The 25,543-nt window shown below is 45.8% G+C and overlaps 1 protein-coding gene across 1 annotated transcript in view; it reads left to right on the top strand.

Moving 5' to 3' along the window:
- Positions 1 to 25,543, top strand: part of LOC130123057 (inactive phospholipase D5-like) — a 93,865-nt gene that overhangs the window by 60,489 nt on the left and 7,833 nt on the right. The window contains exons 2-6 of the mRNA XM_056292180.1: positions 7,157 to 7,293; positions 16,620 to 16,806; positions 21,585 to 21,693; positions 21,839 to 21,966; positions 24,411 to 24,608. Of these exons, the coding sequence (XP_056148155.1) occupies positions 7,157 to 7,293; positions 16,620 to 16,806; positions 21,585 to 21,693; positions 21,839 to 21,966; positions 24,411 to 24,608 (759 nt within the window). The remainder of the gene's footprint in view (positions 1 to 7,156; positions 7,294 to 16,619; positions 16,807 to 21,584; positions 21,694 to 21,838; positions 21,967 to 24,410; positions 24,609 to 25,543) is intronic.

The following is a 25,543-nucleotide window of genomic DNA, read 5'->3' as shown; positions in this document are numbered from 1 at the left end:
ATGCCCTACTTAGCTTGCTGCCACCGTGACCCGACCCCGGAGAAGCAGCTGAAGATGAGATGAGATGAGGTGTGTGGACAGAAACGATTGTAGTATAAATACCCCAACCCAAGGCCACACAAATCTGGCAGCATACAATACAATACAACTCCCATACAGGAGCCTACAGGTTTGAAACACATTCACGTTATCGTGGCTATGGGTGTGTTTGGTTCATGCACGTCAATGGTGTGTGATATTAGATCTGTCTCTCAGGAGAATGGGACGAGTGTAATGTACTGCTCTAATGACCCTCTGTGGCCAAAGATAATTAGTTTTTGCTCCTTTGCCGGCTGTCAGTGAGATTGGGCCACATTTGTTATTGTTTTCAGTATCTGGGTCAGGTCGAGTGTACACCAGTAGCTTATTGCTCCCAAAACAGCAGCTATGAAGCTCTGCGACTCTCCTGTAGTCTTTCTTTCAATCAATGAACCTTGGTGCAAATCTACACAGCAATTTGTTGTGTCACATGCTTTAATGAATAGGGGAGGAACTGATTTGAGCCACACTATGTGAAAGTAGTAATCATTTGACTTGTGGTTATTTCTCACTTGATTATCGAGAACTCTATTTCAATTAGTCGTGATGGGGAAAGGACAAATTTCCAGAAGTCAACCAATTAATGATTCACACTTGTTGCCTCACATTTGAAGGGTCTCTCCGCATCCTGGAGATGAGATGGTGTCCTATGAAGGTTATAATTAGAGTCACTTTTGACAAATCTTTCACCACCACAAACTCATCAGGAGCATGTGAGCCACCTTGACTGGCTAGGGCTTTTCGATGCATTGCAACGTTTTCTTTGGTTTTGTGATCCGTGTCTCATTGGATTGCACAAATTCCCATGACAAAAGAGTTCATGAAGCGAGTCACATGTTGGGATTCAGCAGGATAACATCACTTTTATCATTAAGTGTGTGATGCTGTCTGTCTTGCCCGCAACATGGCCCAGTCAGATGGGGATGACCTGCTTTGTCTGGATTTACTTTGACTCACGTCAGTGATGAAATACCGTATTTCCTGGACTATAAGTTGCTGTTTTTTACTCGTCTGGCTGGTCCTGCGACTTATTTTCCAAAGCAACTTATACAATGTAATTTTGTCGGAAGAATACGCTGCATTTTAACTAAGGCCACTAGACGGCACTGTTTAATCTTGTGACTCAATAGAAAATATACTACCACACATTGAAATTGAGTGAGTAGAATGGATGGAAAATGGCGATTGTTGTTTGTGATGGTGCCAACATAGGTCAGTGGGGCTGTAAATGTTTGTACCGTTTGTTCATTACTGCAAAACCTAACTTCAGTGAGTCGGTGAATTAAAAAAAAAAGAATCCCTGACTTTCTATAGAAGTTAGCCCAACGGGCAGCAGTTCACATGAAAATGGCTGCTGCTCTGATCATCCTGCCAGGTTGATTTGAATGGGAATGTCCATTCTACTGTCACGTAAAGCGCTTTGAGCGGCTGTTGCAGCTAGAAAAGCGCTATATAAAATGCAACTTGATTGATTCCGTTTCTATGGTACCGCCACATAAATGCGACTTATACACCGAAGCAACTTTTTTTTCCTTCACAACAATGCGTTTTTTGTTGCTTAGTGCGACTTATACTCCGGTGCGACTTGTAGTCCGGGAAATACGGTAACTAGTTAGACATCATTATGGAAGTTGGGCTGTCTGTCTCAGAGAACCATCCGCTTTCAAAGAATGGCTGAGGGATCTTTAGAGCAATCGAAGTTGGCTTTGAGGGGCTCATTTGGAATTGCACTTTCATCTGAATTAAGTTAGAGAAGGTGCATGATAGAAGCACTGATTCAATCTTTCCTCACTGAATTAACATTCGAATTTTGTTAACCGAGTGGGGCCAGCATGACAGTGCGAATGCGATAGCATTACTGATATTACTGCGTAGTTATATAAGAAGATTGCAGTTGTGGGGGCATCCGGGTGGCATGGCAATCAACTCTTTTGCCTACCAACACGGCGAACATCGGTTCAAATCCCCGTGTTACCGCCGGCTTGGTCGGGCGTCCCTACAGACACAATTGGCTGTGTCTGCGGGTGGGAAGCCGGATGTGGGTATATGTCCTGGTCGCTGCACTAGCGCCTCCTCTGGTCGGTCGGGTGGCATGTTGGGGAGGGAGGGGGAACTGGGGGGAATAGCGTTTCCCCCCCCTAGCGAAACTCCTCAGTGTCAGGTGAAAAGAAGCGACTGGCGACTCCACATGTATCGGAGGAGACATGTGGTAGTCTGCAGCTCTCCCCGGACTGGCAGAGGGGGTGGCGCAGCAACCGGGGACAGCTCGGAAGAGTGGGGTAATTGGCCAAGTACAATTAGGGAGAAAAGAAGATTGCAGTTGTTTTGTTGTATTTGAATTTTCAAATTTGAAACACATATTTGAATATTGTAGACCTTAATGCAGGACATAGCTTTGTAAATGAACAATGTCAAGTAATTCTTCACTAACATTTTAACATTGTCAGCAAACGTGCATCATGAATGTGAAAATTGGTTCACTTCGTATTATTGCAATTTAATTAACATTTTGTCATAAATAAACAGGTAAAGGTTTGGAAGTAAAATGCAATAATGGGTTTGCATTTTCATTTGAATATAACCCTTAAAAAAAACCCTTCATAAGAGTCCTGATCAGGGAGTCTTCTTTCTTGCATGCAGCTTTAGATGACAGGGAGGATGTTAAATTCAAACCTTCCTATTATGAAGTTCACGCACTCGCATGGAAGGACGCACTGAGAAGACAAAAATCTGGACACGGTGTGAAAAGCCCAGCAGCCAGTCAAAGCAGGTTCCCTTGGGCATCCGGGTTGTGAAGTGATCTATTCTGTTGCCTACCAACACGGGAATCCCAGTTTGAATCCCCGTGTTGCCTCCGGCTTGGTCGGGCGTCCCTACAGACACGATTGGCCGTGTCTGCGGGTGGGGAGCTGGATGTGGGTATGTGTCCTGGTCGCTGCACTAGCACCTCTGGTCGGTTGGGATGCCTGTTGGGGGGGGGGGTAGCGTGATCTTCCCATGTGCTATATCCCCCTGGTGAAATTCTTCCCTGTCAGGTGAAAAGTAGCAGCTGGCAACACCACATGTATTGGAGGAGGTATGTGATAGTCTGCAGCCTTCCCCAGATCAGCAGAGAGAGTGGAGCAGTGACCGGAAAGGCTCGGAAGAGTGGGGTAATTGGCTGGATACAATTAGGGAGAAAAAGGTGGAAAACCGCCCCCCCCCCAAAAAAAGAAAAAAAAACAGGCTCCCATTTCAAAGACAGTCCCAAGTCTCTGAGAATCTCTTTGCAGGCCTTAAGGCAACAGCTCCCCAGGCTTCCTCTGCCTGCTGATATGCACACATAGTACATGTAGACAGACACTGCAAACACACAGGTGTTCGTCTATACCAGGGGTCGGGAACCTTTTTGACTGGGAGAGCCATGAAAGCCAAATATTTCTAAATATATTTCATTGAGAGCCATATAGTATTTTTAACGTATAATAAATTAAATATGTCTTACTTTTAATGCGACTTCTGGTGCTGCATGGTTTTGCTGATGGCCTTGTAGTCTGGTTCATACGTGGTGAGGTTGAGCTTCATGCAGGCGTTGAGGCTTCCATCAGTTAAACGTGAGCGTAGGTTGGTCTTAATGTTCCTCATATGCAAGAAAGACTGTTCACATGCATATGTAGAGCCAAACATGGTCAATACGGCAATACTCACACGCTGCATTGTGTGGTATGTCACAGGAAGCTCGTTCCAAGTTTTAAGAATCAGCTGGTCTTCAGGTTGAAGATTTTTAATTTCTGTCCACTTGTGTTCCCTCGCCAGCTCTGCTCGCTGTCGCGCAAGACTTTCCAACTCTCCATTAAGTGACTTGAACTTACTCATCCACATGTCTGATGCCTTCAGGTCAGCAACTTCCAGCTCAAAGTCTCCGATAGAGACCCCGGGGATGCATGTCAGGTCGATTTTGTCCACTGCACACTCATGTGGATGAGTGATGAACTTGAAAAGACCAGTGCGCGCACGAATTCCCCAAAACGTGCTTTGAATGACTGCAGGAGATTGAACGTAAAGCCAGCTAGCTGCTGGAGATCCAGATGTTGAGTGGAGTCACTTGCTAAGCATGCATCTCTAAATTGTTGCAGTCTTTCAAAGTGCAGAAGACGACCTGTTTCAATGTCCCCGAGAAAGACTTCCAGCTTGCTTTCAAATGCAAACACTGCTTGTTGAAGGGATGAGATTGTATTTCCAATACCTTGCATTTTCACATTGAGCTGGTTCAGATGGCCAGTTATGTCCACGAGACAGTGAAACTGCAGGAGCCAGTCAGTGTTGTCTAGCTCAGGATGCTTGACGCCTTTCATTTCAAGAAAAGTCCGGATTTCACTCAGGCAAGCTGCAAAACGGCTGAGCACCTTCCCCCTTGACAACCAACGCACGTTGCTGTGTAAAAGCAGACCGGGATAATGATTCCCAACTTCTTCTAACAGAGCTTTAAACTGGCGATCATTTAAAGCTCGGGCAACAATAAAGTTGACCACTCGAATGACCAGAGACATCACCTCGCCAAGCTCCTGGCCACACGTCTGAGCGCAAAGCGCCTCCTGGTGCAGGATGCAATGAAAACTTAGGATGGCGCTCTTTTCATGTTCACGGAGAAGCGCTACAAATCCTTTGTTCTTCCCCAACATACAGGGTGCACCATCAGTACAGACAGAAATAAGTTTATCCATCGGTAGTTTTTTTTCTTTAGCAAACTCCATGAAAGACGTGAATAAATCCTCTCCTCTTGTTGTCCCTTTCATTGGCAAAACAGCCAAGCTTTCCTCACGCAGTGTGTCACCTGCAGCATAACTGGCAATGATACTGCACTGAGATAGATGGCTAACGTCTGTTGACTCATCTAACGCGAGAGAAAAGTATGTCCCGGCGTTTATGTCCTTAATTTGTGTTTCCTCGACTTGATTTGCCATCATGATGCTACGATCGTGCACAGTTCTTGCTGACAGGGGCATGTCTTTTATTCGTTTGATTATCTTGTCTTTATTTGGGAAGTCATCAAACAGTTCTTTGGCCACATCAAGCATGAATGTTTTGGCATACTCGCCATCTGTGAATGACTTTCCATTCCTTACTATTGCCAAAGCCCCCGCAAAGCTAGCGGAATTCCCGTCACCTTGCTTGGTCCACACACGTGGTTGCTGCTGACTCGTCTGCACTCTCCGCTGTAGCTCCTCGCATGCCCTTTTCCTGCTGTCTGTCCCCCGCTGGATATTTCGATGCAAATGAAGCATGGTGCGTATCGAAGTGCCGCTTTATATTTGACCGTTTCATCGATGCAATTTTATCATTGCATATTAGACATACCGCAGATCCTGCTCTCTCCACAAATGCAAATTCCTCTGTCCACGCAGCCTGGAATGCACGGTAATCATCGTCTTTTTTTCTTTTCGCCATCTTTTCCGTTACAAGGGTTGAAGCGGATAAACTAGTTGGCTATCTGATAAAATTGATTTCTTCACCTTTACAATGACCCGGACATGCTCGCGAGCCATTGGTTCCCGACCCGACCCACGGGTGACCCGTGACCCGTGAAATTTATCTTCAAAACTAATTTCTGTTTACTTTAAAATGACACAGTATTATTAAGAAATATCACAAGTATTTTAAAATCAGTTCCAAACTGATTTTTTTGAAAAAAAATAATTTTCAACTCAAAATTGTCTGGGAGCCATATGCCGTCACCGGAAGAGCCATATATGGCTCGCGAGCCATAGGTTCCCGACCGCTGGTCTATACCCAGATGAGCTACTCTTGATTCTGACTGCCTCCAAACCAATCCCCAAAGAGCATAAGCGTCACACCTGAGTCTTTTATTAATGAACAAACATTGTGTAACAGCAGCTGTCATTAAGCCTTGGGTGTGAGCTTATGTTTGTCATGCAGTATCTTGTGCCTTTTCTGCCATCAGCTCCTAAGGGACTTGTGGACCTTAGGCAAGCAGTCTGATGCTGAAGCACTTTCTTACCTAGCTCATCAATAATGGACCTGGGTCATTTTGTTTTTACCCCCCCCCCCCAAAAAAAACATGGAGCCAGCAGGGTCATTGTACATTGTACACCCTTTCTGTACACCATACTGTACCTTCCTCGCAGCTTGTGAGGAACGAGCCACAACTGAGCTCTCACATGGCAGTTCTTCCACAGCTCACATAGGGGTATTGTGCACAGCCTGCTTAACAATCTACAAATTAAAAATGGTGAGAAATGTGGGTATGATAACGTTATGTCATGTAAGCAAAATTCAAACGTCAAGGTGCCCCTTTTTTCTCGCGGTGAGTACGTGGGCGCGCCGCTTGTGTTAATGGGCAGATTGTGGGCGACACACTTTGCAGGTAAAGAGGATGGATTCAGCTAGGGCTGAATCCATCCTCTTTAGCTATGTGGTAAAGTTTAATCCATCATGTCTTCGCTGCCTTTAGAGATCAGGGTGACCCATAATCAATTTACTCTGCCATATGGGACCATTTGGACACAACCCAAAAGTTTGATGGTAATTGCTAAAAAAAAGAAAAAAAGAAGAAGAATAGAGCAGATTTCTGCCAAGTCGCCTCAAGAGACGGCGGGGGGAGGAGAGGAACAGAAAGAGCTCCTCTGTCACAGAAGCCGAGACAGGACAATGGCAAATCATTCCGGAAAAATTGGACACTCACTTTCGTCTTTCCCACCTCTCTCACTCCGTCGCTTTCTTTCATCTCTCTATCTTTTTTCTCTCCCACTCTCATCTCTCTCTATCCCACATACTCTCCATTCCTTCACATCATTCTTTTCTCCCGCCTGTTATGTGAGAGCAACAACGTGTTAGGCCATGCGTTATATGAGCGCCTCACATGTTTGTGCGTAAGTCCCCTGGTAATCCTCTCCTCTATATAATTTCATGATGTGCTGAGCACTGCATTAAATCAAGAAAGGCGTCAGACCGAGCGGTCGGTCGACTTAGGGCGGCCAAGGTTGAGGCCCTTTTGGCCTTTTTCACCATAGTGTTTGTGGAGTTGGAAAAATAAGCTGTGCAAATCAATGCTGTCTTTTTTTTTTCTTCTTTCTTGCAGTCTCAGCAAAAGTGCATTGTGATCTTTGCGTTGGTGTGCTGCTTTGCTGTTCTGGTGGCATTGATATTCTCAGCCGTGGACATCTGGGGTGAAGATGAGGACGGGATCACAGAAGACAACTGTAGTAAAAACTGCAGGTGAGCCTGGGAACCCCCCCCCCTCTTATCGCCCCTTTGTAGCAGGCGTTGCCCGACATGTCATCTTTAGCCAGATTAGGGAGCTGAGAAAGGGCATGCATCCTGAACTTGCTCCAAAAGCAGCCATGTGTTAATGTACAATTGTCGACATGTCCGCTCGTGTTGGGGACGCTGCCGTTTGTTGCGTTCAACACATCCTGTGTTTGCAGGTGGAAGGCAATGCTGTGTCAGGGGTTTGATTTATTTAACAAGTCTGTGTTTCATCAGGACTGAGTTACAGCTGGTGCATGTTTGAATTTGGACAGCATCACGCAGCTAAGCCTTGCTTTTTAAAGACAGTCTTTGCACTCATCCAGTAGCTGGGTCAAAGAAAAAAGAAATACTTGGCCAATCCCCTTTTCATAGGAAAGGGTTTATATTACGCCTCTGTTACTATAATAATAATAAACTTTATTTGTATAGCACCTGACATACATAAAATGCAGCTCAAAGTGCTTCACATTAAAAACAAGGGAAACAATAGAACTCAACAACAATACAGATAAAATAAGTTAGAAGTGATAAAACACAGACCTAGGCAAAAAACTTAGAACAAGGCAAGAAATAAAACCACAGTACAAGATAAAAAATAAGAGTAAAAGAAATATAAAGTGAAATTAATTAAAAGCAAGAGCATAAAAACGGGTCTTGAGCTGATTCTTAAAACTATGTATGGACGTTGCTTCTCTTATTTGTTGGGGGAGTCTATTCCAAGCCGTCGGTGCATAAAAACAAAATGCTGCTTCGCCATACTTTTCTAGATCATTCTAGGGACACTGAGCAGGCCAGCGCCAGAGGATCTAAGAGAGCGGCTCGGAACATACTCAGATAAGCAGTCTGATAGGTATGAGGTTGCTAAACCATGTGGAGCTTTAAATACAAGTAAAAGAATTTTAAAATCAATCCTCAATGCTACAGGAAGCCAGTGTAAAGATGCTAAAACTGGGGTAATGTGATCTCTCATCCTGGTTTTTGTTACGACCCTTGCTGCCGCGTTCTATATTGCATACTATATTGTACTAGGTGGGGTAGACAAAGTGTGTAAAGTTGTGTAAACATAGATAGCATTCAAACGAATTAGTTTACAAAGCCCCCCCCCCCACACACACACAAATTAGTCTCCCTTTTTGAGCAAGAAAATGCTTTCAAACATCTACTACTACTGCTACTACTACTACTACTGCTACTGCTACTGCTACTACTACTGCTACTGCTACTACTATTACTTTGGGCTGCTCCTGTTAGGGGGCCCCACAGTAGATCATCCGTTTCCATCTCTTCCTGTCCTCTGCTTCTCCCTCTGTCACACCAGCCACCTGCATGTCCTCCCTCACCACATCCATAAACCTCCTCTTTGGCCCTCTTCTTCTCCTCTTCCCTGGCAGCATCATATTCAGCATCCTTCTCCCAGTATACCCAGCATCTCTCCTCCACACATGTCCAAGCCAAGAAAATGCTTTCAAACACAAAGTGATGAAAGAAAGTTTAAAAAAACAACTGCAGGGACGGAGTGGAAACACAGTCCATTAGATTGGCTGATACAGCAAGCCTGCATTCTCTCTGTCACTTCCTCTCTCTCTCTCTCTCTCTCTCTCTCTCTCTCTCTCTCTCTCTCTCTCTCTCTCTCTCTCTCTCTCTCTCTCTCTCTCTCTCTCTCTCTCTCTCTCTCTCTCTCTCTCTTTCTCTGGATACCCTCCATTAGATTGCCATCATTCGATTTACCACTCAGCCTCAAGTTACTTCTTACCAGGTTCTCTTTCCCTCCCCTTTACATTCCTCCTCCTCTTCCTCTTCCTCTCTCTCCTTCTCTGCTGTTCTACTCCTTCAAAGAAACCGAAGCATAATTCCAGTTTGTAAAGTTGGAATGTTTTCCTCATCTCTCGCCTGAAGGGCCCCAAGGCTTCGGTAGAAAGGGGAAACAACGTGGAGAAATAGAGGGGGAGGTGAATGGGGGATAGTGTGAAGAAAGAAAGGTGTGGGGTACACAAAGACCAAGCAAAAGAGGACGACATGGGAATGTAGATTGAGGGATAATGAATGATGGGGAGACCGACACACACCGAGAGAAAGAGATGACTTGGATTCATCAGCTGTTATGGTCTACTATGGATAACCAGGAGCACCGTCAAATTTGATCTCGGTAACGTGTAGACAAAAATACATGTGTACAGTGTTATAATCGTTATTCTATTATAGGTTATTTTTCAAATGCAGTATGTCCAGCGTTCCTGTAGTCAAACTGAAGATGAAATCCAACAGTAGTTCTACCAAGTCCTCAAATTAAATTAATCGGCCTCACTAGTTTATATTACAAAGAAGCGATTTGTCTCCATTCTTCAGAGAACAAACTCTCCTCCAGCACGTTTTAGCAAACCGAAAGTTGACTCAGCAGCTTTGTGTTTTTGCTAAAATTTTATTCAGCAGAAATGTCAAATAAAGTTGTTTTTGTTATGCAGATTTCCCTTCGATTCATTTTCCCCATGAGATGCAGGAATCATCTGGAGCTGGAGCTCAGCAACGCTGGACCCCCTGTTGGGCTGCCAACATCACACTGTACATGAATAAATATAGAAACCCGTTCGCCGGCATTTTGTAAAGCGGCAGTGATGTGTAATACCACTGTTTTTGTTGATCCTGTTTTATCTGATCTCATCTAAATGCCAGTCTGACAGATGCCTGCTGTGCGAGTCTAATTGGACGGTGTCAGATGGCAGATGAGCGGGTTAGTATTGATCCACAGCTGTGAAGTCGAGGGGCAGAAATGGACCAAGCATGCTTGGAGGCTGTAGATCAAGGCATGCCATGTGCTCAAAATCTGTCGTCTCTAGCGCTGCATTACACGGTTTTTGTACCTAAAGAAACATGTGACTCAGTTTCGAGCTTCAGATTTTATAGATCAGATTACAGATGTAGAGCACAGAAAACGAACAGCGGCTGCTACTGCATCTGACTTTAACCACCCACCCATCCACCACCACCACTACAAACCCAGAGGATGGGCCAGCTCACTGGAACATGGATAACTAATATCAAATTTCTGAGCTACCCCAGTCCTGCATGCTGAACCTGCTCCCTCTCTCAAAGCAGCCTGATGGGTCTATAGAAAAGGCATTTACATTACACGGGCATTATTTTTCATTCGAGTGGCACTCAACCAGAGAGAACTGTGTGTGAAGCAGGTTTCATTTCCACACAACACTACACCATCTGATTTCAATTATCAGTCCTGCGCTGTCTGCTTGAAGGTCTATTGATCAGTGAGATCAGATGAGCTGTGTCCCAAATCCATACAGTATACTAACACTATATGGTATCTACCAAGTAATGATCTCTGTAGCACACTATTTTGAATGGGCGTCTGAGTAGCGTGGCGATCTATTCCATTGCCTACCAACGCGAGGATCACCGGTTCGAATCCCTGTGTTACCTCCGGCTTTGCCGGGCATCCCTACAGACACAATTGCATGTGTCTGCGGGTGGGAAGCCGAATATGGGTATGTGTCCTGGTCGCTACACTAGCGCCTCCTCTGGTCGGTTGGGGCACCTGTTCAGCGGGGAGGGGGAACTGGGGGGAATAGTGTGATCCTCCCATGCACTACGCCCCCCTGGTGAAACTCCTCACTGTCAGGTGAAAAGAAGCGGCTGGCGACTCCACATGTATCGGAGGAGGCATGTGGTAGTCTGCAGCCCTCCCCGGATCAGCAGAGGGAGTGAAGCAGCGATCGGGACGGCTTGGAAGAGTGGGGTAATTGGCCAAGTACAATTGGAGAGAAAAGGGAGTAAAAACGAGAAAAGCACACTATTTTGACAAATATTATGTCAAAAATGAGGTTTTGAGTTGTCCCTTTACACTAAAGAAATTCTGGCGGGTTTTTGGGCTCCACGCTGGGTAATTCAGCATCCCTCCCCCCCCGATGTACTCTACCTTCCAGTCATGATTCAGTTTAAGTTTACATCTTTCCAGAAGTACACTGATCAGGTTGTACATACCAAGAGGTAGACTCAACTTCTCGTTTGGTGTCACCAGACCCCAGCCACCCTTAGTCATATAGTATACTGGTCTTACCCCAAGTTTTGCCCTGTTTTGGATAGAAATTTAAACTATATTTCCATATTTCACAGACAAGGAATTTGGCCCCAACCCACTGACAGTAATATGTGGTGTTGCTGCAGGAGAGATTTCTACCTCTGAAGCAATAACTTTCTCCACAATTTCAGCCAGAAGGTTTATGTTCTCTAAGTGCAAGACATCCGGCCTTCTAAGACATATGAGGTGGGCGGAGGGAGGTCATGGCTGCATCTGAAATTAGAGAAATCAAGATATTCTTCTTGTGGCTCCGAATGGAATTGTTTTGGCAACCATTTTAAAACCATTTCAAAACTGCTTCAAGTGAGAATTTCCCCTCTGTTTCTGCAACACGACACCCTCACCCTAAACCAGTTTATGAGATGTGGCATAAACTGAAATTCTCTGTTGTATTTTATGCACTTTGTTTGGCCCCCCTCGCCCCCTTCACATATTCCGTATTTATTTGTCCTTTTAATTGTCTATTTATATTTGGCATTGAGCCCATGGTTGGTGTGTTGGATGTTTTTTTGATGTTTTCTGCTGGAAATCAATAGAAAAATATTTAAATAATGATAATGATAGAATAATAATGACACATAGTTGTTGAAGTACATTACTTTTCAAGCATTTTTTTTATTTAGATTTATTCAATAAATGTGTTTAGGATGTTTGGGATTTCTCACAATCATGAGTCAGTTATAGTTTAGGGAAGCGTTGAGCTGTTTCATGTTGTGCAGAAGAAGAAAAAAAGAAAGAAAAAAAAAGATTTACCTGTTCTCAAATCTCTGTAGGGTAACCTGCTTATGGGTTTCATTTCACTCTGAAGGCTCACATATCCTCCAGCCTTGTTTCTTCAAGAGCTGGTCTTTGAATCCATATAAATATGTCTGTATTGGTATTGTTGGTTCCGTGGTATTTGCAGACCATTGACTGAAGGGGAACCAGATTTGGCTCCCCCGCTGACTGGAGGAAGGTGGTGCTGATCTTGAGGGTGCTATGTGCAATATATTGGCTTTAGCATAATATTGATTCATCTTCAGCCGCTTCTCCGGGGTCAAGTTGCGGTGGCAGCAAGCTGAGTAGGGCATTCCAGACACCCCTCTCCCCAGCAACACCCTCCAGCTCCCCCTGAGGGATCCCAAGGCGTTCCCAGGCCAGATTGGACATGTAGTCCCCCCAGCGAGTTCTGGGTCTACCCCGGGGTCTCCTCCCAGTTGGCCATGCCTGGAAAACCTCCAAAGGAAGGCGCCCAGGAGGCATGATGCCTCAGATTAGCATAATATGATTGGTGAATATCAGCACCGGTCGCTGAATGGTATCGATATTAACGAAGTGAAATGACCCACCACACCTGCAATCCACAGATTTCTGCATTCAAATTTCTGCTGAGATGTTTTTCTTGTTGTTTGACGTCCCCCCCCCCCAAACGACTAAGCTCACACACCTCAATGAGCTATGCAGTGATTGCAGTAATATCTGCCGATGGCGTTTGAAAATGGCAAATTGCGGCAATCATACTGTGCATCTGCTACCTTTCTATTGGAATTTGTCGCTTTGATTTGTTGTTGTTAATCACACCACTGATGGATCAAGGTCAGGATTCAAGTAAAACTACACATAAAAAATGTTGATTTGTGCGTTCAAACTGTGAGCCGTATCCATTTACATGGCTGTGAAGCAAAGAATGCATTACACACAAACACACACACACACACACACACGCACAGGCACTCACTGTTACACACACGGGCACGTACACAGACTATAAAGTTTACATCACTTGGGTATCAAGTAAAGGGACTGAATCACACCCTTGAGTGCACAGATAGATTGCGATGGAAGGGGCCAGCGGACGCCACAGGATAAATCGATTAATTCCCTGCGGGCGGAAACAAATGCTCTCCCCACTTCCCCCTACCTTCAGTGCTGAGACCTGCCCTGTTGTTCAAACAACTCAAAATCACCATTCATCTCACACCTCCACCCACAACACACACACACACACACACACACACACACACACACACACACACACACACACACACACACACTCTGAGAGGATTGGGATCTGAATAAGGTTACCTCCCCCCTGTCTTTCGTCTCCTCTCCCTCTTACCCCACCTACTCCTCTTTCCTGTTTTCTATCACCTCCGCTGTCCCCCTCATTGTGAGGTGTTTCCATTTTCCGCTGTCTGTCGCATCCTGCCCCACTTTTCACCATCTGTTACGGACTCTGAGCGCAAAGCAGGATGGGATGCCCAGTTCTGTGTGATCCGAGCATCAGTCTTTATAATCTCAGCAAATTGCTCTAAGCATGTTCCCTTGTCCCAGTCTTTCCTTGTTTCCTGTCTTTTTCTCCCCTCCTACTTCTCTTTGTGAGTTCCCACAACTTTAAAAACAGAAGAACGATCAGCCGGTTTCATCTGTCAGCGATACTACGATGAGCTATATATATATTTACATACAACAGCACATCCCGACTTATACCGTTTTCAAGAGGAGAAGCCATTACGTTAAGATCACAGAGGTTACTAGTCCTAAAGGCTGACCTCTGGCAAGTTTCCAAAAACTGACTGAGCTTGATCATAGCCACGGATGCCTGTTCAAGCTCCCTGCTGGCAAGGGGAGTGCTGATGCTGTACCAGTTTATTATCACCTGCAGCCACCACTGTAGGCAAAGTGCCCTTGAGTGGGACACTTCAGTCAGCCCCGAGCTGTCACACTTTGGCTGACCCTGTGCTCTGATTATCCCAAGTGCTAAAATCCTTTCGGTGTAATCTAGCTCAGACCCGTGAACCGGTGTGTCTGCCAGAAGAGACTCTTAATTCAGTTTATCGCCTACAGACCGTTTTCCATATGGGCAGACCTCGCTCATATCAAAATGTAGGAATCTGAGAATGACTGATCTCAAGCCAGTGAGTTTAATGAGCTGAATCACAAGCCTAAAAGATGAATTATCGGCACCGTGGCCCAGTGGTTAGTGCTGTTCCCTCACAGCAAGAACGTTCTGAGTCCGGACAACCTTGGGAGGGGGGGGGGGGGTGTCATCCCAGGTTGTCCTCTGTGTGGAGTTTGCATGTTCTCCCTGTGTCTAGGGTGGGTTTTCTCCGGGTGCTCCGTTTCCCCCCACCATCAAAAAGACATGCATGTTAGGGTTTATACTCCTGTCTGTGGCCCTGACCAAGGCAATGGAAAAAGAACTGGAGTTGGTCCCCGGGCGCTGCATGAAGGCGGCAGCCCACTGCTCCTAGCTACACAGATCACAGCTAGGATGGGTTAATTTGCAGTAACTGAATTTCCCCAAGGGGACTAATACAGGAAACGAAATTTCTAATTAATTTCATCTGCAGTGCTATTGACACGAAACACTGTGATGTGACTGGTTTGACATTTTTCAGATGTAGCAAGGACCGCCGAGTCCTGAGCAAGTCTGTCAGACACTTGGGAATGTGCAAAACCAGCCAGAGACCCGGCACTTAAAAACAAAATGTCTTTGACAGCTACGTAGGGTGTGGTCCATGCATCGGTTTGGAGACAGGGAGAATCAGTAGTAGCTCATCTGGACAGCAAAGTACACATATTAACAATTTATCTCTGCCCTGTAATGTACCATTTGGTGGGCACTTTTTGACCAAATATGCTGAACTGTAACAAGGGTGGTCCCAAGAAAACTAGAACCCTAACCCTGACAGTGTTTATACCTCGCTCTACTTGAGCTACAAAATGAAATGAAACTTTTTTTGTTGGAACATCTTATTAAACTGTGTCTGTTATTGAACTGCTAAAAACAGCTCTTTGACAGACCTGGGTCTTGTTTTTTGTTATTTATTTTTTCAATGACAGTATTTTGTGCAGTATTGACCAAAGCTTAGACTAGAGGTTTGTATAGCTGAGCGTCGGGCTTGTAGGATCTCCATCTCTTCCTTTATTTCTGTCTCTCTGCACAGTTGGCAGGAATCGATGGCTGATCCAGATGGATGAAATGCCCTGCGCATTCACTCGCTTTATTTGTCCCTGCAGCGCTGGTGCTGCCACAGCCGGTTCAATGTATCGACTCATTTCTTAATCCCTCTGTGGTTTCCAGGCATCTCGTTGAGCTGGAACGGGACTTGAATACATCTGGGTGAGCTGAAAGTCATGCTCGGTTGCATAATTTGACGGTGTACCCTGATGGAAGGGCATGAGGGCAGTTTGAATCAAATTTACACGAAGATTTCGGGGTAAAAATGCGCATAAAACAACTGCTGCATTGAGCTTGGTGGTACACCATTAAGATGAGCAGAAAATACTCAAGTGTGCTGAAGCTTTTACAGAAACACTCAAGCATGCTTACCTCCTATGCAAATTCATCCATGCTGTTAAAATGTCTGATACCATTCAGGGGCCCTGGAACCTATCCCAGCAATGCCAGGGCGTAAGGAAAGGGGAAACGCTTGACATGTCGGCAATCCATCACGGGGCTCGCATACAGAATCACTCATGCACCATTGATACCTATAGTATGAACAATTTATATTCTTCAATTCATCCAACTCCACACAGAGGGGCTCAGACTATTGCTGTGAGGCAGCATTGTGGCTTATTGGAATTACTATCCTGTACCCCGATGATGTCTCTGTATGTGCATGTAATGTATTCCTTCAGATTGTTAATGATCCGGTGCTACACCCTGAAATAGCACCGGTGGTACCGTGTGTAAGCGCACCAATATGAATTCTCGGAAAATTGAATCAGTGGTTTTTCCCCGGCTGGATATGATTAGATCTCCGTGTCACCGACAATTCCGCACAGGTACTCGTTTTCCTCCATGCTTGCGGCATAACAGCAATCCTAAATGTCACTTGATCTAATATGAGAACATGTAATAACCAGAAAACCTTGATTCCCTCTCATTTAGTGAATAAACGGGTGGGATGGGAAGGAAAGTGCTGACGTGCGACGGAAATAAACCCCATTTCTCCGACACCGTACTAAGTGGATCTTCCTGGGCTCTTGATGCTTCTGCAGCTAATACTAATACGACATAATTGCTTTGTGAAAGACTGAGAAGCTCACATTAGTTTCCATCACAGTTTTGCATTAACTCAGGCTGTTTTCAAGGGCCTGGATGACATCTTACTCTGTCCTCATTGTGAAGCGTTAAGACCTATAAACTCTTGTTTATTTGTATTTCTAATTCACTTGTCCTTTCGACTGCTGTTTCACCTTGTCTCCATAGGGTAGTGCTTGTGGAGAACATTCCTGAGGATGTCTCCTTTACAGACAATGGTACGTCCTACCTGCCCCTGTCGGTTGGGCTCCACAACTTATTAGATCGAGCCGTCCGGGCTGTGGAGATAGTCTCCCCGATGTGGCTCCTGAACTCCTCCGATTATGAATCCAGCTTTGAGCCTGCTGCCAGGCAGGTAGGAAGACGTCAGACCAGCATGTCTCTACAGATGTTGTACGGTCTGTCTATCTATCTATCTATCTATCTATCTATCTATCTATCTATCTATCTATCTATCTATCTATCTATCTATCTATCTATCTATCTATCTATCTATCTATCTATCTATCTATCTATCTATCTATTGATTTATCGATCTATCTATCTATGTGCATATGCAGTGGTGACTTTACTTGAGACAAGTGTTTATGTAAGCTTAAGGGGAATTACTCCCCAGCATCTCTTGAGTATATTAAAGGTTTAAAAGAAATATATTTCCAAAATTTTTCACATCAGTGCTTACTACACTGTCTACTATCAGCTAGGCCTATCTACTATCTACTGTACCATAAAGGGGTGTTTCTGTGTTATTTCTCTATTTCTATTTCCGTTTCTCTGTCTCCTCATAGCTTTACTGTCACTTCTCTATATTTGAATGAATCTCTTTGCATTTGCTACGTAATAATGAGCAAAAGTGCATATCCCAAGCTGTTCTCCGAAGAGCTCCTTGTCATGCCGAACACTCTCACATGATAAACTGCTCCAGTTATATCCTCAACCACCGTCAAAGCCATCTCCAATCGCCAACTAGACTTCACTGTCCCTCTTATATCAGCCAGGGGGAATGGTTTTCTTATTCGGCCAGATCAGACTTTAAAGCAAGTGTGTAACCAATGGCGTCTGTACATACTGACACTCTTTTGTTGCTGAGATAAACAGGAATAGACATTCATCAGACAGTCGCCACCACAGTAAGCATCAATAACGGCCTTTTTCAGCTTCGCTTAATGCCAAAATACCATATTCTGGGAATAGGGGCAACTAGGATACCTCTACACGGACTCCACTGTGAGGTACGAGAGTACCGGACGGTGCGGCAGGAGTCAGGTTCTTCCGCTGAGTCGGTGTTGATCTTGTGTAGTTTTTAATCTGTCAGCCAAGTCACAGGGGAAGTCAGCACAGAACTGCTTTTTTTTTTTAAGTGGCAAGGCAAGAGGAGCTCACCTCTACCAAAACCACTGACGTGATTGTGGAAGAAACGGATCTAACGGCGATGGGGAACCCCTGGATGGCTGGCACCGCCACACAACCGCAGGAGGCTGCCGGAAAATCAAGTATTCCAGAAAATTGCCCGTAGTGGTCAGAGCGTGTCCACCAGATGGACCTAAACGGTGTGTCTCTGCAGCCCACTGCAGCCACCGAAGGAGTGGCTATGTACTGTACTGGCAAGGAGAACGTACACACTGTGCTGCTTCTTGCTTCATGCAGTGCCACGGCCACCCTGATACTATCCCTGGCCCCCCCAGCCACGAGTCGCATATGCAGAATATGCTTCTGATTATGCATAATATGCTTCTGTCTGATATTTTACATTAGGTGCTGTTCATTTAAATCAATAATGTATATTTTTCATAACTCTCATATTGACAGTTTTCAACTAGCCTATACAGTATACTGCAACAGCATCATAGAATTCCCGAAATTCAGTCATGGCTTTTGGTTTTGGTGTGCCACCCCAAGATTTTCAGTGGCCCCATTTGGCCACCCCTATGAAAAATTTCTGGGGGCGCCACTGGCTTCATCATAACTAGCCAGTGGCAGCACGCTAAAAGCAAGAAGGGTGCAAACAGAGTAGGTGTGCACCTTTTCTCATACTATGGCTCTACTGCATTAGACCCACCACAGAACCCTGTGGGCAGACCCACTACACACACACACACACACATACACACACATATGCACACACACACACACACATATGCACACATGCACGGACACACACACACATTCATTTGAAAGCAGAGAATGTGTCAGGTCTAATGAAAGCCTGGGGCTGTTAACCGGGGAGTATCTGCTCCTGGGGGTCTCGTGGTATAGCACAACTAATGGCCTCGGCCCTGCGGCAATCATTTCTCCACCGACTCCACTAAAATGAGACTTCTCTGGAATGTAGAATGGACCAGAGAATGAAACAAAACAGTTCAGCTACAAGGGTGTTGAGATGGAGACTGTGAGACCGTGTGTGTGTGTGTGTGTGTGTGTGTGTGTGTGTGTGTGCGTGCATGCATTCTTGTGTGTGCATGCGTGTGTGTGTACGTGCACCTTCATAATCATGAAAACAGTGAAAGTCAGTTTAATCAAAAATCAGTTATTTTGTTGCAGAGGAGGGCAGAAAGTAAATTGTTTGGTGTTGTGGATATTCTGGAAGCCCAGCTGAGGAGAACAGTTATCATTAAGTAACCTCATGTTACCCCGATTCTGCTCCATAGCAAGAAGCCGCATTGCTGCCTCTGGGAGCTGCTGTGGGCGGGCTGTGGATTGGTTGAGCACAGAGCAGTGGCAGCACTGACTGGCTGCTGATAGGCAACATCACCCAAAAAGTTCAACCTCAGCTGACTCTGCACCTCCCCTATAGAAGGGGGAGCAAAGGTTATCATGGTCAGCATCAGAGAACATGTGTCAGGTTCATGGAAAATGATTAGATTTTTTTTTCTTTAGGATTTTCCCCCCATTTACTCCCCAATTGTGCTTGGCCAATTACCCCACTTTTCTGAGCCGTCGTGGTCGCTGCTCCACCCCTTCTGCCGATCCGAGGAGGGCTGCAGACTACCACACGCCTCCTCCGATACATGTGGAGTCCCCAGCCACTTTTCACCTGACAGTGAGGCGTTTCGCCAGGGGGGCGTATCGTGTGGGAGGATCACGCTACCCCCCCCCCCCCGAACAGGCACCCCGACCAGGCACCCCGACCGACCAGAGGAGGCGCTAGTGCAGTGACCAGGACACATACCCACATCCAGCTTCCCACCCGCAGACACATGTCTGTAGGGACACCCGACCAAGCCAGAGGCAAAATGAGGATTCGAACCGACGATCCCCTGTTGGTAGGCAACGGAATAGACCGCTATGCTACCCGGACGCCACAAATGATTGGATTTTTAACAAGTCGTGTGTGTTACTTGCAGTTTGCTGTGCAAATCGTGTCCCCTCTGTGTATCACTGCTTCGTCTTTGGTGCTGCAGCCGGTAACCAGCTAGTGTGAGCTGTTGAGAGGACACAGTGAGTGGATGGACGGGTGATGTGGTCGCTTTCTTTCCAAATGTACAATCAACAGGTTTGATTGTTGTACTTGGTGTCTATGTTGTTGGCATTGTTTGTTTGGTTTCTCTTGACTTATCTTGACTGAAATCAGCGGAATACTCTGCTTGGAAGCACCTTGCCCCCAATCACACCAGTTTAAAAGCCGGCTCTGGTGGATTAGAATGAGCTTATGGTCAAGGTATGCAGAGCATGAGTCAAGGAAGTTCAGACAATCCTTACATTTCTGAAATAGGAAGTTGTGGTCATCATGAAATCAATAGCTTGTGTTCAATTGGTCGGTCAGCAGGGTTTTTTTTTTTGTGATGTTATGCGCTTGTCGTGAACTCTTATAGACTGGAAATAAGAGGGGAAGGACGGTATTCCAGTACTGTTGTTTGAAAATATAACTCCAATCTGTGTTGTCTCTTTTTTTGCTAGTATGATATGACCCTTTGTGATATAAGCCCAGGTGAGCCACACAAACTCAACTCACATACAGCCCGTACAACACAACACATGGCATGGTGGCCCAGTGGTTAGCACTGTTGCCTCAGAGCAAGAAGGTCCTGGGTTCGAACCCCAGGCCATCCCAGGTCCTTTCTGTGTGGAGTTTGCATGTTCTCCCCATGTGTGCATGGATGTGCTCCAGGTGCTCCGGTTTCCTCCCACCATCAAAAGACATGCATGTTAGGGTTAATACTCCTGTCTGTGCCCCTGAGCAAGGCAATGGAAAGAAGAACTGGAGTTGGTCCCCGGGCGCTGCACTGCAGCTGCCCACTGCTCCTATACAGTAGGATGGGTTAAATGCAATTCATTGTAAGAACACAATGTCGATTAAAGTGGCTTTCGTGTTTAGAAAAAGATTACGTGTTTTATTGATTTAGAACGGGGATACGTGTGTCTTTAATCTTCGGGGATGAATGGATCTGCTGTACGTAATGACTGCACCAAGGAGCCCTACATTCTTTAGAGGCGGGAGCACAATCCTCCGTAGAGTACCAGGCAGCAGACTTACAGCGGCGGCGGCAGGTGGGCTGGAAACGGATGAACAGCAGCCAGGCAAGCATGACAGCCGGAGCAGCTGCACCAGCAGAGGCGCAGCAATGAACAGCACGAACAAGCTGCTTCTGTAGTTCCCCACTCCTCCCTTTGGCAGGGCTGATTGTGATTGCTGAATATGTGGCTTGGAGTTTACTAAATGAACTTGCCCTGCCCGTTTTCATCTGGTTTTCAGCAGCATTTTTCTCAACTCTATACACACATCAGCGCTTGGGGACTCGCATCAAGTAGTGCGCTCCTATTCATTTCAGTATAAAGCCCCCACGCCAGCGTTGTCTAGCCTTGGGTCGACGTGTGTCTGTTTGATGAGATGTGAATCCTCAGACCCCGTTCTAGTCCCCCAGTCGTACAGATGCCTCCTAGAGACTCCTGTTTCCTACGGGGGGAAAGGTGTTTGCTGGTTTTGCGGGGCAGGCCTAAATACGGCCGCTTTTTGTTTTCAACAGGTGTCACATGGCTTGTGACCACACTTGACACGAGTCATCTGCCTCGTCGCTCTGCTTCTGCCCTGGCGTCTGCTCAGCCGTAAAAAGGGCAAATGATTGGATACACTGATATGGAAGCGAGAGTTGTGACTGTTGATTTGTGAGGGCTTCCTCCGCTGTTTTCCTCCAGGGAAGGGAACTGCTGTCCAGGCTCCAGGAGCTGAATGCTAAAGGGGTCCAGCTGAAGATCTCCAGTGAGATGATCAACTCCACCGAGCTCAAAAGCCTCGCCAGCCACAGTCAGCTCTCTTACTCACACACTTATCCACACCAACACACACCTACTGCCTCTGTGTGCTTTGTTTTTATCTCTCGTCTCTCGTCTCTGTCTCTACTGTTCTGCCTCGCTTTCTCCCCCCCCTCCCCCTCCATCTCATTCCCCAGATGCTGAGATCCACTACGTGAACATGACAGCACTGACCAAAGGGCATCTCCACTCGTCCTTTTGGGTGGTGGACAGCAAACATTTCTATTTGGGCAGTGGCAGCATGGACTGGAGGTCCCTGGCCACGGTAAACGAGATCTAAAAAACCATGCAGCACACATAAACAGACAGAAAACACACACACACACACACACACACACACACACACACACACACACACACACACACACACACACACACGCTTACACACATGCACAAACACACCCATGTAAACAAACTGCAGAACCGCCAGCTGATATAGTACCTATACAAACACCTTTCCACACATGCTAATATGTGACCTCTGCACAGTCAGCTGCATACACACTCTTCAGGCATCTAACTTGACTCCTCTTCTTGCAAATTTTAAAAGGCAAAACGGGGGTGGGGGCGTACAAGGTGGGGTGGCTTCCAAAAATAGAAAGTGGACACTTTCATCTTTGTCTTCAAAGCTTATTAACTTGCATAGTTCATGAACAGCGGCTCTATTTATTAGCCAGCCCTGTCTTTAGATGAAGGGCCTTGATCTGGCAAAACTAGTCTCAGAAAGCTGCCAGTGTTGGGGGGCCACAGGTGCTGGGATTGTCAAGCCCCCCCCCCCCAGAAAAAAACAACCTCATTTGTATCAAGAACTTGTAGACATTTTCACTTTACTTTTATACAGGAATACCTGTCTTGCCATGAAAGACCAGGTGGTGTTTGACATCACTGATGTGCCGAATGTGTGTAAAACAAATGTTTGTGTTTCAGAAACTTCCGGTCCTTCACCAAAACTAATATCAACCAATCTGAGAGGGTGCTCAAGTGTAACATACAAACTACCAATATCTACAAAAAACAGAACCAACTCATAACTATACGCTGCACAGCCCTACTTGAATTTATGATACTGTTAATAATGCAGTGGATACGTCCTTATGATGATGACACGCATCTCAGATTAGATAGGCAGAATGGGTCCTTATAGTGAAAATCAGAAGAGTTGGTTCTTGCCAAGAAAGTTGGTATATTGAAGGAATCAGTAAGGTAGGTAGGATGACAAATGTGAATGTGGAATCAGATTTGTTTCAGCGTTGCGTAAATTCAGGGAAACAACAAATACATGCAGAGAACGTAGGAACCAGACCACTGCTTTGTTTGTGCTGTAGGATCAGGATAAACATCGATAGGTCACTCATGGCATAATCATGTAATACTCATCAATGAGCAAACAGTTTCTGTCAAAATGAATATGCAGTAGATGAAATTAAACACGGGAATTGTGATGACCGAAAGGCTCTTGTAATAATTGATCCTTATGGACTTTATTTTGTGCCGTCATGAACTTGTGGTTCTGCAGTCCACTCAGTCCACTCGATGGCTGTTACATTGTGATTTTTCACATACAGTGAGTAGCCAGGTGCAAGGATCTGTGCATTGGGACATCTGGGTAGCGTGGCAGTCTATTCCATAGCTTACCAACATGGGGATCGCCGGTTCAAATCCCCGTGTTACCTCTGGCTTGGTCGAGCGTCCCTACAGACACAATTGGCGGTGTCTGCAGGTGGGAAACCAGATATGGGTATGCGTTCTGGTAGCTGCACTAGCGCCTCCTCTGGTGGGTCGGGGCACCTGTTCTGGGGGAGGGGGAACTGGAGGGGAAATAGCGTGATCCTCCCATGCACTATGTCCTGCTGGTGAAACTCCTCACTGTCAGGTGAAAAGAAGCGGCTGGCGACTCCACATGTATCAGAGGAAGCATGTGGTAGTCTGCAGCCCTCCCCGGATTGGCAGAGGGGGTGGAGCAGTGACCGGGACAGCTCAGAAGAGTGGGGTAATTGGCCAGATACAATTGAGGAGAAAAGAAAGAATGAATCTATGCATTTGTGTTGTGCAGTGATAACGAGTTGATTGTGTTTGAAGGTCATTTAATATAGTCATTAGATATAGAAATATTGGTATCAAGATGCATATAAAACAGCTCATCCTGAAGAAGATCTGTGCAAGGAGACGCATCATTATCCAGAATACATTGCTCATGTAAGCAAACCGAACACAGTGGGGAAGGAATGGTGGCGCGAGGGGGCCGAAGGTTCCCAGGTAGGGGGGATGCCGAGGCAATCTGAAGTCGACGAGTATCGATTTGCAATTAAAATCCAATTGCTAGAGAAGGGGGAGTTTAAAGAGCTAATGAAAGGGGGGGGGGACTTTCATGTCTGTTCACTTCCTGCCAAGAGTTGCCATGACGATGAACGGAGACCTCTCTAATTGGACGCGTGGTCAACTGTTGATCCTGTGTGGCCAGGGAAAGAAGAGTACATGCATATACAGTAATTGGGTATGTGTGTGTGTGCATGTGCAACTGTCCAAATAGGAGATTAGAGAAAGATGAGACCGTATAACAATACTGCTTAGAGAAAGGAAAGGAACAGAAAGCAGTCGGTAATTAGTGCTGCTGTTGCTGCTGCTGCTTAATGTGATTGGACGATGATATGATGCTAATGATGGTGCCGTTAATGGCTGTGATTGTGTTGCTGTGTGCTGATACCACAGAGGAAGGAGCTGGGTGTGTTGGTGTATGACTGCAGCTGTCTGGCCCTGGACCTTCACAAAGTGTTCAGCCTGTACTGGGGGCTCCAGTATAAAGACTTCATCCCTTCCTTCTGGTCCAAGCGCCTCTTCGCCCTCTTCAACAGGGACACACCGCTGGAGCTAACCCTCAACAGCACCAAGGCCGAGGCCTACATCTCTGTGAGTTGCAGCATGTATGCTCCGTGACAGTCTTTTTCAGCTGATAGCATTAACTTGTTAACACATGTTTAATGAGGCAGTGCTAATGCTATAGAGCACCCGCTCAAGGCCGGAAAAGGAGACATTTTTGGTGCCTGATGATGGTTGATGATGATGGTTGATGGTGTTTCCATACATGAGTTTGTCTTCTTTGAAACTATTACAGTTGCAGTTACTTTCTAAGTCTCTCTAATGGTGAATTATCAAAAGAACTGATGGAACATCCAATGAAGAAGAGAAAAAAATGTGATGCATTCCAGTAAAAAAAGGCCATAACTGACTTAGTAATTTTATCAAACGGAGGCACAAAAATCTAGAAAATACGAACAGGATAAATAGATAGGAAAGATGATGAATGCTTCACATTGAGGGGGGTAACTAATTTCGACCACCACCAATGTGTAGCACCCACCTGGGTGATGCACGGCAGCCATTTTGCACCAGAACGCTCTCCACACATCAGCTTGAGGTGGAGAGAGAGGAATTATTGAACCAATTACATAGGGGAGATGAGTAGGAGGCCAGGTGGAGAGAGCCAGATTGGGAATTTTCCCAGGACACCGGGGAACCCCCCTACTCTTTGCTATAAGTGCCATGGGATCTTTAATGACCACAGTGAGTCAGGACCTCGGTTTAACGTCTCATCCGAAGGACGGCATCTCACACAGCACAGTGTCCCCATCACTGCACTGGGATTTGATATTTGTTGCTTATTAGGACCAGAGGGAAGACTGCCCCCTACTGGCCAACCAATTCCACTTCCAGCAGCAACTCAGTTTTCCCAGGAGGTCTCCCATCCGAATACTAGCCAAGCCCACACCTGCTTAGTTTCCACACAGTATATATGCAATGTAATAGTACCTAGTTGACCTTTCTGACTGTCAGGGGGTAGTAAC

Source organism: Lampris incognitus, chromosome 13 (genome assembly GCF_029633865.1).
Source record: "Lampris incognitus isolate fLamInc1 chromosome 13, fLamInc1.hap2, whole genome shotgun sequence".
Taxonomy (NCBI): Eukaryota; Metazoa; Chordata; class Actinopteri; order Lampriformes; family Lampridae; genus Lampris; species Lampris incognitus.
This window is presented reverse-complemented; position numbering and strand designations above follow the sequence as displayed.